This window comes from Candoia aspera, chromosome 2, assembly GCF_035149785.1.
Source record: "Candoia aspera isolate rCanAsp1 chromosome 2, rCanAsp1.hap2, whole genome shotgun sequence".
Classification (NCBI taxonomy): Eukaryota; Metazoa; Chordata; class Lepidosauria; order Squamata; family Boidae; genus Candoia; species Candoia aspera.
This window is the reverse complement of record NC_086154.1, coordinates 71,727,174-71,740,765: the sequence shown is the minus strand read 5'-3', so window position 1 is coordinate 71,740,765 and position 13,592 is coordinate 71,727,174. Positions and strand designations below refer to the sequence as shown.

Here is a 13,592-nt window from a genome sequence, read left to right as displayed (position 1 = left end):
AGAATTGTAGTTTTGCGACATTTGGAGGTGTAGCGGTTCTCCATCCCTGACCTAGAGAGATAGCAGTGGGTTCTTTGAAGTACCTAATCTCTCTGTATTGTTTTTTTCCTCAGATGGTACCAAACCTTAATACATCTCTTGAAAGGAAACATCGGTACAGGCCTGTTAGGACTCCCGTTAGCAATCAGAAATGCTGGCATTGTGGTAAGAAGGTTGCATTTGGTTGATTTCAGTTGCTGGGATCATGTGGCTATTCTGTGAGAAGAAGGCCCATTTTGCAAGTTTCATTGAACTATCTCTTGCTTGTTTAAAAATGGCATTTGTGTTGTTGGCTGATAAATTTCGTTCTGGGAAAAATGAGGATCTCCTCTTCTGATTCTTCCATGAGCTATCATTTGTAAACTAACCGTTCCTGTTGCAAAGTCTTGCAACATAATTTTTAGTAACTGACAAGTCACAAGCTTAATTTTTGGTGCACATGGACCCACAGAAGAATGATCAAGGTGCCAAAGGGAAAGTAAAGTATTTTTCCCCTCAGCTACTGATATTTTTACTGCTACTGCATCAATTAGATTTATGGAAGTGCTGCTGAACTTGCCACATACCTATATCTGTTTAAGGCCATTGTTGTAACTGGGGAGAAAGACAGACATAGAGGCAATAAGATAATTAATTTTCCCCATAAATGAACATTTATTCTGAGAAGTGGCCCCTGATTGCTTTTAGAATAGCTGCAGCATCCAGGATGCATGCTAGAACAGAGAAAACATACCGTAAGATTGCCCACTTTGAAAAAAAAAGGACTTCAGACACATACCTCTGCTTCATTTTCTAGCCATTTCAATAAGAGCCATGGAAAACATCTAAGTCAGAAGTGTTTTCAGTGTCCTCTTCATCTTGTTCTATTGAAAAAAAAACTAACGTTAGGGAAGTCCATGTTTGTACATCATGTAATACTCACCCAACTCAGCCTGAGTAATATATTTACTTGGTTCTGTGATATGATTACCTAGGTTATTAAGTATGTAGGTTGTAATAATAGAAAAACATAACCTAAAGTATGTGGACATCATGCTCCCTAACATTCTTCTATGACTCTAATCTGGGATTTGGGATGGTAGGCCAATTTATTTTTTTCACATTTTAGTATATAATTGTCTAATTCACATTTTCTAAACTGCCACACAATTGCCTTTTGCTTTATGTTGGGAAAAGTGGTTTGCAAAGATACTTGCATTAGTGAAAGTGTGTAAAAGAATTTGTGTTAGAAGAAATACACATGAAAATGCATATACATTTTATATAACTTCTTTTAAAAAGTCAGAAATTGGACAGAGGAAATTAAAGACTGAGAGAAATCAAACATAATTAATTCACCATCCCTGTGCAGGGTATAGTAACACATATCCACAAACAAATCAATGCATCTTCTGACAGGATTCATACTTGTTGATAAGCCAGACAGAGGTTTGTTTATTTCTGGCTTAGTATGCTATGCAGATCTGTCCAACTGTAGCTTATTCAGGAAGCCATATTTAAACAAAACATGGCATAGTGCCATATGCAAACCAGGTGATATCAAGAAAGATATTAGAAGTTTCCATCTTTTCTTTTTGAAGCATATTGGAAGGTTCTGTTGCTCATTTTGGTACGTAAGTATTTGCCTGTGTTGCTGGGGTTTGATATGTAAGTATGCCTTCAGATCCAGTAGAGTTTAAATATAAAACAGGTTTACCATGTTCCTTTTTTCTTGTTCTAATCTTAGAAGGATGTTGTCCCGCTTAATGGTTCATTGAGCAGCTTCCCCTGAGATGTAGAGATTTTGTTGGTGTGGGTGTGTAAAGAGATTCAGTGTGAGGAGGTGTTTCTTTCCAGCAATTAACAATCAATCGAAGGTGGCTGGGACATTATCAGAAGATGGAGGGTTGGATTTTTAGCCTTTGTTGCTTGCATTTTGAGGAATTAGCATACTTATGGCCTTAATAATTAGGAAAAAAGGTGAGTTATTGTTGAATTTTGGCAGCAAAATCTTGGGAGGTTCGTGGGGTATAAAACAGGCTTGTAAAGATTACAAGTTAATGTAAGTTTGGTCATCTAAAAAAGTAGTATAAACACAGCAGAATTACATGGTAGATGTACCAAAATTCAAAGATCAGATTATCCACTTTTGGTCCTTTCTTTTCCTCCCTTCTTCTGAGAGATGACTGTTTCAAGACTTTGGCTGAAAACTGTTTTGTTTTACTAAAGGCTTGCATTTATCTCTTCAGCGGCAAGAGTGGGCTATTAATTCTACTCTTCTTTCACTGTTTAGGTGGGTCCCGTCTGCTTGCTTTTGATTGGAATCATTGCAGTACATTGTATGGACATCCTGGTTAAATGTGCTCACCACTTCTGCCACAAGTAAGAGGGACTTATGACAACTGCTGTCCCTGCAAGAAAGTGATTGTGGTTATAAAATAGCTGAAATAGTGGTAACAAAATGGTTCTTTTGGTAAATGAAGCAAAAGCTAGATCTGGGAATAAGAATTAGCTGATGGTGAAGCCATGGAACCACTTAGTCATGTGGGGGAAGATTGCACATTCCAGTTATGCTTCATTAGCTGCTGGAATGGTTTCAGACTGCACACTGTATTTTCTCAAATGCTACCAAAATGAATAAATAAAGAAATGATGCTCGAGCCACCCATTTTGGGAAGTGTCCAATTCACCTGTTTTCAGAGCTATCTCCATCTTTGCACCAAGCACACGGGTTCATTGGTAGATGGGATGCAGAAATAGATACAACCTAAGCAGATTTTTTATGAACAAAAGCCTTTTCAGTAGTGAAATTTGGTTTAGAAAGCTAAACTGGGCAATTTTACTTACGGAGATGGGCTTTTAGTCCCTGCCTCCCCCCTTTTTGGGGGTGGGGGTTCTTTAAATGGTGGTTGAACTGTCCAACAAGTGTCTCATGCTTTTTATACTGCTGCACTTTTCTCCTGAAGCATCCTATGTCGCTAGCATTAGAATGACTCATTTTAGAGAACCTATAATTAATTGAAGTTCAGTTGACCTTGATATTAAAATGCTACTAGCACTCTATTGGATTACACTGTATCTGAATTATGAATCACCAACCTATAAACCACATGTCACCTGCAGCCTCTAGAACCCTGCCCAATTCTCCTAGTGGTCATCTGAAACCACCAGATTGCTGGTTTCCCACTGCCGTCAACAGCTAGAAAGCAGCAGCCTTGTCCCCATCAACCTTTGGTCAGACTGATCAGCAGGCTTAAGGAAGAAATGTGCTTCCCGTTTTTCTGTGAGATAGCTGACAAGCTGACTGGGTTGGACAAAATTATTGGTTTCCCTTGCTAATGGCAACAGGAAGCTGGTATTCCATATCTTAATTGCTTCTTCCTTCTTCCCAGTGACCCAGTTCATGCATCCTGGTTTCCTGTGGCCATTGGCAGAATCATTGGGAAAAGGGCAGGTTAAGCACCTAGACAACAAATGCAACAATCCCCAGAATGGCTGCTTGTATTTGCTCTACATCAGAAGGAGTCCAGGAACAGCTTTTTGAAGTAGCAAATTTTGTTAAAAAGCTTAAGCTTTCATGAGCTGCAACTGACTTCATCACAAAAGTTTATGCCTCTTAATAAAATTCGTTAGTCAGAGAAGATCCCACTAGACCCCTACTTTTTTGCCACCATGGACCAACACGACTCTCCTCCTACAAAGTTTGCCTGTGCTCTGTTTGTGTAATATTGGAGATCCCAATATGTGCAGAAGTTTCCTCTTCTGTGCAGCTAAAAATTTGCTGTATTGATTTTCCTCTGTGCATGAGAGATTTTATTGTCATATGAAGCGAGTTGAAAAGGATTATTGGCCTAGCAGAGAGGCAGGCAACACTTCAAGTTTCAAGATATATTTGTTTGTTTGTTTATTGCTCACATTTATATGGCTGCCCATCTCACACAAGGTGACTCGTATAAGATGTGTAGAGATACCTAGTTGGTGTTCTAAACATTCAGCTCCTCGCTACATGCACGGGAGTATCACAAAAAAGGGAATCTGAGTTACAGCCATTGCTGTTAAGTGTGCACAAATATTTGAAACTTTTCTCTGGGTTTGTTTGTTTTTTTGCCATCATTGTTCTTTCGTCTTGTGCTGTTTTTGTGGTTTTTGAATTGTTCTTTGTTTTTTAATGTTTTAACAACTGTAAACCACCCAGGGTCACTGGGAGTCAGGCAGCATATAAATTTAATAAATTATTATTATTATTACTATACACAACAACATGAAATATTATTATTATTATTATTATTATTATTATTATTATTATATTGAGCTGCTGTCATAGCATTAGATATGTGTAAGTAGCTTTTGACTGTAATCATGAATAATTGTAAGCAAACAGCTATTATTGATCTGTATAACCCTTAATCAATGCTGCTGTGTTTTTATGTTCCCACTATCAGTATGGATTGTAAAAATTTGTTTTCCTCAACAGATGCCTTTTCAGAAAGCCGACCAGTCACTTCTCCTCATAACCATACTAAATATCTCTCTTTTTTTCTTTTTTTCCAAATAGGCATCAAAAACCATTTCTGGACTATGGAGATACTGTGATGCATGGGCTAGAAGCCAGCCCCTTTTCGTGGCTCAGAACTCATTCTATCTGGGGAAGGTATTTACCTTAATTATAGCTGTGTTGTATGAGCTATGATGATAGATTTAGATTGTCCCACAATTTAATGTGGAGATAGATTTTCTGCTATGCTGGTTGTGAATTTTGTAAGTTGCATTTGTAGCACATAGGGAGGATCCAGATCAGGGAAGATTGATTTAGATCTTCCAAATCCAGACAAGATTTCTTTAGGAGAGGTAACTGCCTCCATTAAGGAGGCTGGGATCACTCACTCTGTTAAAGATTATATCTTCTTAAACTGAGCCAGTTGTCCTCTTCCTTGCCAAATGTAACTAGCCATGAAATTCCCATTTGAGTGAATATATGGTTGATTAAACCATACCAAGCACCTTGTTCACATAATTGAGATCTTGCAGTCTCAAGGTCAGATAATAGTGGCTGTCTTATAGAGATGTAGACCTTTTTGATGTTTATGAAAAGTGAGAGAGATGGTGCTTGTCTTTGTTGGATTTCACACCTTTGTCGGTTTCAGGGATGCCTTCTCATGGTTCTTAATTGAACAAAGGCTAGGCATTTTTGTGGTCCTGCTGCTTTTGTGGTTTCTGGCTCCTTTGATCAATTTAGCTCTCTCTTTCCCGGGTTGTGTATTCTGACTGTTGGGTTTTATTGTTTTATATTCTAAGGGCAGCCTTATGCTAAGATGTTTGTTGCCTTTCTGCCTTTCCTGTCCTGATCGATTTATGGAAGTGGTTTCAGCAGGAAGCGTCTCTTGGAGGGAAAGGACGTGGTTTTGATAAAGAGGAGAAATGGCGGTTTTGATGAGAAGGAGAAACGGGGTGGTGGTTCTTAAATTCTTCTAACAGGCAGCTTCATGTTGTGCTGCAGCTCAGGGGCTTCTTGCCGCCCCAGAGCTGCAGTGTGCCAAGAAGCCCCTGAGCCTCAGCATGGCAAGCAGCCCCAGAGCCACACGGTTCTGTGGCTGCTTGTCGCCCCACAAGGAAGGGTGCAGGGCGGCCCAAAGGGCAGAGATGGGAGAGGAGATAGGCAGGTAGGGAGAGTTGAAGGGCCCCTGCAGCTGTAAGTGAGGGCGGGCTGCCAAGCACCCAAATTTTGATCACGTAACTGCTGGGGCGCTGCAACGGCTGTAACTTTGGGGAGCGGTCATTACTCCATTTTTTCAGCACCATCGTAACTTCGAACAGTTGCTGAACAAATGGTCATAAGTCAAGGACTACCCATAGTAATTATGTAATCAAATTTACATTTAAAACGTCTTATGGAATTTATCTTGTATACCACTGAGAAATTCATTACATCACAATTTTGGCAAGGTTTTTGAGTGAGGGTTTTAACCACTTGGAAAAACTCATTAAGAAAAATAATAGTGGTGAAAAATTATTACTCTGCTATTGTAATCTGCATGTCGCATGAGTTGATCAGATTTATTCTGTTTCTGGTTGCATTGTAAGATGTCATTTTGCCAACGTACTTCTGAATTTTCATTTACACTGAACACTACAAACTGTCTTTAATTGCAGTTGGAATCTAGCAATATCTCTGAGGATTGAACTGATACATCAGGCAGGTTGAATGTTTACAACCGTTAATCTTCCATATTTTTGTCTTGTTTTTTTTTTAGGTACCTAGTGAGTTTTTTCTTAATTCTTACTCAGCTGGGATTCTGCTGTGTGTATTTTGTATTCCTTGCTGATAATTTCAGACAGGTAAGAATCAAAATAATCAAATGGGTTATAATATCCAAAACAAGTCTGAAAATTCAGGATAGTAAGAATTGTTCTAACTTTACCATTTTCATGAATACTGTATATGGTAAGGAAGAGACTGGTTGAGTCTCTTGTTATGATAGATATAATTTATTTCATTTATTTGTATCCTGCTGCAATCATAAAGACTCTGAGCTAAGATATTTCCCAGAAACAAAACCTCGTATACTTGGACCAAGCTGAAATGAGAGCAAGTATGGTACAGTATTAGATTAGGACTAGGAAGATTCAGGCTCAAGTCTACCCTCCAGTATAAAAGCCTATTTTGGGCCAATCACCATCTCTCACCCCAACCACCTTGCAAAATTTTTGTTGTGGGGAAAATTTGAGAACAAAATGCTTTATATGCCACTTCTCTTGGAAGAAAGGCAGGATATACTTATCAATAAGTTAGCGTGTAGAATATTTCCACTACTCTTAAAGAAGATGAGGTGTGATTTTCTGAAATGGTTTGTCACTTGTCATCTTAACTTGCTTCCTGTGTGTCTTGAGAAATCATAAGGGAGATGCTGGATCCAGCAGTATCAATATTTGAGGAAGGCAGAACACAAAAGTGCTACTGTCTTACCCAGAGCTGTGTTTTCTCCAGTAGAATCATTGCTTTCTGAATTTGAGAAAAATATTTTCCTATTTTTTTGTCTGAGTTTCTGATCCTCCATCAGCCAATTCACATATTCAAGTTACAATTCAACAACAAGATTGCACATTTGAATGTAATCAGTTGTATAACTTGGCACACACTTTTCATCCTCATCTAGATATCATAAACTTAGTGTTGGCTGAAAGGAGCCAGTGTCTTAGCAGAGTTAGTAATAAGCTTGTACTAAAGCTAAAGCCAAACTGAGTCCTCATTTTGTTTATTTTAGTGAAATATTAACCATCTACTCTGTTACATCCTTTCTTGTAGAGAGGGCAGTTGGTATCCTCTTACTTGTGTGTTCAGAACCATCTGATCTTTTTGAACTAATGTCTGGGTGTGAAATCATGAGTGGCCTCCTCTGAGAAAAGAGAATCAAAGCTCAGTCTTTCTTAGCATCCTTGCATTAGTATGTGTATTGTGTTGTACTGTTTGATTATGATCAAACTTTTGAAGTACTTGGAGTGTGCAAACTTTGCTATCTACATCCTGCTTAATTACAGTTAGAATTAGAATAGCTTTCTCCATCCTCTGACCTCAAGTGTGTTGGACTTCAACTCTTGTAATACTGTATCCTGTGTAGGGTACTGAAGCTCTACACTTCTGGTGGTACCAGATTGGAGAAGTCCCATGTTAACTTACTGTTGAGCACATTCCATCATAATCACTTTACAAACCATGAGGAAGACAGCTGGTTAATAATCAATTTATTATCATCTTTTATTCAGGTAATATCTGCTGCCAATGGTACCACCAATGACTGCAGTGCCAATGAAACTGCTCTGTTGGCTCCAACGTTGAGCTCTCAGTTATATATCCTGTCCTTGTTACCATTTGTCATATTGCTCGTCTTCATCCAGAATCTCAAGATTCTCTCCATTTTCTCCATGGTGGCCAATATTCTGATGATCAGCAGTCTGATAATGATATACCAGTATATTGTCTGGGTATGTAGAAAACTGACTTTTTCTAGAATCTCCTTAGCACTGGTGCTGCCACTTCATTGGTTTTGTGGGTCCAAGGACAGAGTAATTCCATGGAGAATAGAATATGCTATATATTTAGTAATACAGCATAAAGGATGCACATGGTGTTATATGGAAGAAATAAAGACAGATATTGCCCTTGTCAGTTTGTAATTAAAATGTCAACCAAGGTTGCAAAGGGAAAGGCATGAACTCAGTGTGTCACATGTGTTTTAAGTTTTATTTTAATTGGACAGGGGTGAATGCAATGCAGTTATGGCAAAAACTTTGGGGGAAAAGTTACTCTGAGAAACAATTGGAAGGGACAGAGTAGAGATCCTGCTGAGTGGAGGAAATGGTACATGCAGATGCCTGAAGGGCTCTGGGTTGGGGAGGACTGAAGGAAGAGCAGATACTTCTGACGAGTTCCGAATGGCAGAATTGAAGGAGCAAATGTCATATGTGAAGAGAGAGGATGGGCCAAGCCCAGCCCATGAAATAATAAGATGCTTGTTTCTGAGGCAGAACAGAAAAATAACTCCACAAAGGGATTGATTCTCTCATATACAAATGAAGGAAGTTAATTATTTCTTATTAGTAGACTTTTGTATCTGTGGGGCAGCATTGCATCTAATGAGGGAAGAGTATAGCAAGGAAGGTTTTGGTAGTTGGTAGAAGACCACCTGAGCATTGCCTTCGCTTTTCAGTAAACTGTGAGATTCATAGATATTAATGATCTTAAATCCAACAGCTCCTTAAGGAGAAGGGAAGTCAGGGAAACAGTGGAAGTAGTTGAGTTTCCATTACTTCTACATATAGCAGGGGAAAATCATCTGAGAACATGGATGGATACTACTAGTCAATGTAAGCTAACTGTGTTCCACATAGGAGGTATTCTTTCAGTTTGTCATCATTTTGATTTAACTGCCTTCTCTGCAGCAGTTATGGGACTTTATCTTTCCTCTGGAGTATATTATTGCTTTCACTGTTTCGCTGTATTTCTAGGTTTTAAAAAAGGTTTTTTTATAACCGTATAATTGCATAGAGAGCTTTGTTAATTGGGCAGAATACAAACATAATAAATCAAGAAATATTAAGCTTGGGCTGCAGCTCCACAAGGTGCTAGCCTGCCAGGCCCTTAAGAGCTTTGGGAATGGCAATGCTAGCAAATTAGAGGGGTATTGAGCTTGAAAAGGCTGGTGTAGAAAACCTGAGTGAGGAGGGCTCTATTGGTTTGATTCCATATAAGGGAGTTTCCTAAATTCCAAATGCTTCCTGTTGGAAAGTTTTCAAAATATCTTCCGCTTTTCTTTCTTTTAGGACATTCCAAATCCTGATCATCTGCCTTTAGTAGCTCCCTGGAAGACAATACCTCTCTTTTTTGGTACAGCCATCTTTGCCTATGAAGGCATTGGAGTGGTAAGTCTTGCCTAGAATCTTAGCTTAGAATCCTGTTTTGCTAGGAATTGTAAAATACTTTAGACCTGGTGGATTGTCAGGTGGCATTTAGCGCATCTGTTTCTTTGCATCCAGTAATGTGCAGTCTTCAGGATGAAGAACATATATGAGAAGACCAGAAATCTGTTTATTTTTGTCTATATTTGAAAGAGAATCCTTGTATCCTTTGGCAGCATCTGACCGGTTTGTGCCTGACCTGGTAATGGCTTGCCACTGTTCTGGAATCAGACACTGTTTTATATTGACTTTTCTAACTTAAAGTTCTCATTTGTAACTCTAGTTAGAATGCAGCATAATGGTGTGCACGAGTAAGCTTGCCTTGTATAGCTCTACTCTTTTGAACATATCTAGTTATCAAAGTAAACTGTTGGAATAAACACGGAAGTGTTTGATCCATTCTGTGGCTTTTTTGTTCTCTCTTTCCTAGTCCTGTTTCTCTTTTATCTTTCAGCAATTTAGATTCAATTCTCTGTAGTGGTAGTTTTGTTTCCTGAATGACTGTTGCTGTTAGGAGACGTTTTATTTGATTATGTCATGCATTCAAGCAATGAAAACAAGAGTAAATGTTTATTAGGCCTCAGCCCCTGCACTAGCTTCAATTGTTTTGTCCTCTTTTGTCTTCTTGTTTTGAGAATCATACAGACACATCAGCAAGGCTGATGACAAACGGCTGAGAGCGCAAGCCCATCAGATGAAGGAGTCTGGTATATCTGATGGAGTATTAGAAATCAGGCCAGCTCAATACATTTTCCTACTGAAGACTCAGCAGCAAATAGCACTACTTTTCCCCCCTCCATCACTGCCAAAGATGTGTGGCTTAGTGCCTCTTTCCTTTGCTGGCAATAAAAATACAACAATAAACTGAATAACAATTTGCTTTCCTTTTGTGCCATCCGGAATCAGTTTCTTCCCTGGCCTTATGGTAGTACTAGCCTTGATGGAGAATGTTGTTGTTTTTTTTCTCCCAGCAAATAAGGAGAAAGAGATACAGAGGTGATAGAATATCCTTTCCTTGATTTTTAAGAAGGCAATGGAGAACTTTGTTTGAAGCATAGATCTGACTCAATCAGATAGCATAATTCAGTGCAGAAAGATGGAATTAATGGATTAGTCTCTGTATAGTCAGAAGCAAAGAAACTAGCATCACATTAGCAAGACACTGTGTAGATTCATATAATGTGTGAATCCAAACATTGTTGAAAATAAACTATGGTTTAGTTGTATGACCTCAACCAGCTGTAATTTATTCAACAAGCTATGGCTAAGCAAATGTGATATGAGTTCTAATAGTAAATGATATGGAATATTCTAGTAAATTGCTCTGTTCCTAGTCTTTTATCTTTAAGGACTACTGTGAAAAAAACAGATAATTCATTAAGGTTCATTAAGATATTGAAATAGGTACTGAACATATACTATTAATATACTTTTTAATACTTTTTAAAGGCCATAATCACAATGTCAGGTAGCAGTGTTTCTACTGTCAGTCTTGACAAAGTTAATGAGGGTACAATATATGAATGAGATTTTTTTTAAATTTCACAGTACATAAATGAGAGATTCATTTTAAGCAATTAGAAGTATCTGATTTCACAGTCCTTTCTTCCATGAACATACAGGTAGTCTTCACTTAACTATGGTAACTGAGCCTGCAATTTCCGTTGCTAAGCCATGCGGTTGTAAAGCGAGATGGCATCGCTTAGCGATGGCAATCCTAGCAATTCCCCTTGCCATCATTAAATGAATTTTACCCGCCGTTAGCCTGAGCACCCACCCCAATCCAAGCCATTCCAGGCTTGGTTCCTCCCAGCCCTGAACGCTGCCTTCAACTCCTCCTTGCCTGTCTCCCGTCCTCCTCCTATTTCCCTCCATCTCTGCCCGTTTGGAACCCCTGCAACTTGCCTTGTGGGGCGGGAAGCCCATCCATGCGGCATCATGTCCCACCTGCACAGGCATGAGGCCACCAATAGCAAGCTGCACCCTCCCCAGCCTGCATTCCTTCACCCAGCTGCCTCCTCTCCCAATTCCCCACACCTACCTTTTGCCTTTTTCACTCAGCCCCTGCAGGAGAAGCAGAAGCAGCTGCCTGCCTTTGTGAGTCCTTTTCGGACCCAGCTTGTCCGGCAAACGTTGTTTCTTCCACATGGCTCCCTTCAGAATGCTATCTTCTCAGCTTATGCTATCTTCTCAGCACCTCAGGCTAGAAACGGGGAGACTCTGAGTTCTAGTCCTACCTTAGGCACAAAGCCAGCTGGGTGACCTTGGGCCAGTCACTCACTCTCAGTCCCAGGAAGCAGGCAATGGCAAACTACTTCTGAGAAACCTTGCTAAAAAAACTGCAGGAACTTGTCCAGGCAGTTGCCAGGAGTCAGGCAGGCAGGCAGGCAGGCAGGAAGGAAGGAAGGAGGGAAAAAGAAATCTGGAAGGCACTAGGTTGCCCATCCCTGGATTAGTCAGGTGGATATTGGATATCCTTCTGTGGTCACCTAGCTGGTTATTGAGAAGACCAAATGCTGAGCAAGGCTGAACATGCCCCAGTCTTTTGTCAGGAGGTTAGATTAGCTAGCAGAATAAAATTATACAGTTACATTAAATATTGTGGACTTTTTTTCTTCTCCAAGGTGCTCCCTCTAGAAAACAAAATGAAGACCCCTCAGCACTTTCGCATCATCCTGTTTGTGGGAATGGCAATTGTCAGCGTCCTCTACCTCAGCTTGGGAACAATAGGATACTTGCGCTTTGGAGCTAACATCCAGGCCAGCATCACTCTCAATCTGCCCAACTGTTGGTGAGTTGAACTGGGAAGCTTTTGTTACCAGGCAGCAAGAGGGTCTACAGGCTACTCTTGAGTCATCAAGAATGGAAATGCATAGGTGGATGCTGAGAAGTAAAAACAATTTGCAAGGGTGCTGCTGCATTTGACCTTCAGTAGAGAGGCTCTTAGAGTATGTGCTCAGTTATGTTCTGTCTAATGTCTTCATTCTTTCTCATGGCCACCATCTCTTACAGCAGTCCACATTCATCTGTTTTCCACATTTGGCATATTTTGAGCTGATTCAACATGTATCTCACATTTCAAACAGATGATAATGGTAGATACATTTGAAAGCAATAGTGCACTTTGGAGGAAAATTCTGAGAGTGCCTTGGACTGCAAGAAGATCAAACCAGTCCATACTCCAGGAAATAAAGCCAGACTGCTCACTTGAGGGAATGATATTAAAGTTGGCTTATAATACCTCATCAGAATATTTGTCACTGATGATAATAAAGTTGTCTAATCTGACTCCCATAACTGATTTGTCTTTACCCTTCTCTAATTCTGATGGAAGCCATGAAAACTTCCATCTCCCTTGTCCTGGTCCAACCACAACATCAAGCTCTCCAATTCATAAATTACTGTATAGGGATAATTTGATCCATTTTGCATTGTATTCATTTCAAATAGAAATTCTTAGTTAAATGTGACATCAAAACTGACAGGACCTATTTCCAATGTCAAAATTTCAGTCCTTTAAGAGATCACAGTATCTCCTGAATTTCTTATTAAAATATTTTTTTCTAAATCCAATAAGTTTTATGTAAGAGAGAGATACATATATTGCTGCGCTAGCAGAAATCATTATAAAATCAAATCAGAGTCATACTCCTCTATAATAGTAACACATAACTGTTAATATTAACTGTTCTATAAATTAGGACTCACAATCATAATTCCTAAACAGTTCTGATTAGACAAAAGCATTCCTGTCTTTCAAAATAGATAACTTAATCCTGAATCATATTAAGATTGTTCCAAACTCACCTTATGTTTATTAAGGCTAAATGTATATTTTATTCTAAATTCCTGTAAATTAGGCTGTTATACTTTATTGATGAGTAAAACTTAATGTACATTTTTTACTTCAAGTACAGTTCTACAACGTTGCTTTTCTTTGATACCCTCTATATGTTGTTTAACTTTAACTCATACCTCCCTATTGACCATATTGCTAGAGTTGATGGGAATTGGAGTTCAATATAGGACATAGTTGCCCATCCCTGGTCTATCAAAATTATTGTAAATTTTATTTCTGAAAATAATACAGCATATATTTCTTAAAAATATAAAAAATGAAC

General features: G+C 39.0%; 1 protein-coding gene across 2 annotated transcripts in view; it reads left to right on the top strand.

The window, feature by feature from the left end:
- The window catches only part of LOC134489483 (proton-coupled amino acid transporter 1-like), a 33,082-nt gene that overhangs the window by 13,064 nt on the left and 6,426 nt on the right, over window positions 1-13,592 (top strand). For both annotated transcript variants that reach the window (XM_063292188.1, XM_063292187.1), the window contains 7 exons: window positions 114-204; window positions 2,312-2,400; window positions 4,574-4,669; window positions 6,270-6,354; window positions 7,780-7,998; window positions 9,337-9,435; window positions 12,096-12,262. In XM_063292188.1, coding sequence (XP_063148258.1) covers window positions 114-204; window positions 2,312-2,400; window positions 4,574-4,669; window positions 6,270-6,354; window positions 7,780-7,998; window positions 9,337-9,435; window positions 12,096-12,262 — 846 coding nt within the window. The remainder of the gene's footprint in view (window positions 1-113; window positions 205-2,311; window positions 2,401-4,573; window positions 4,670-6,269; window positions 6,355-7,779; window positions 7,999-9,336; window positions 9,436-12,095; window positions 12,263-13,592) is intronic.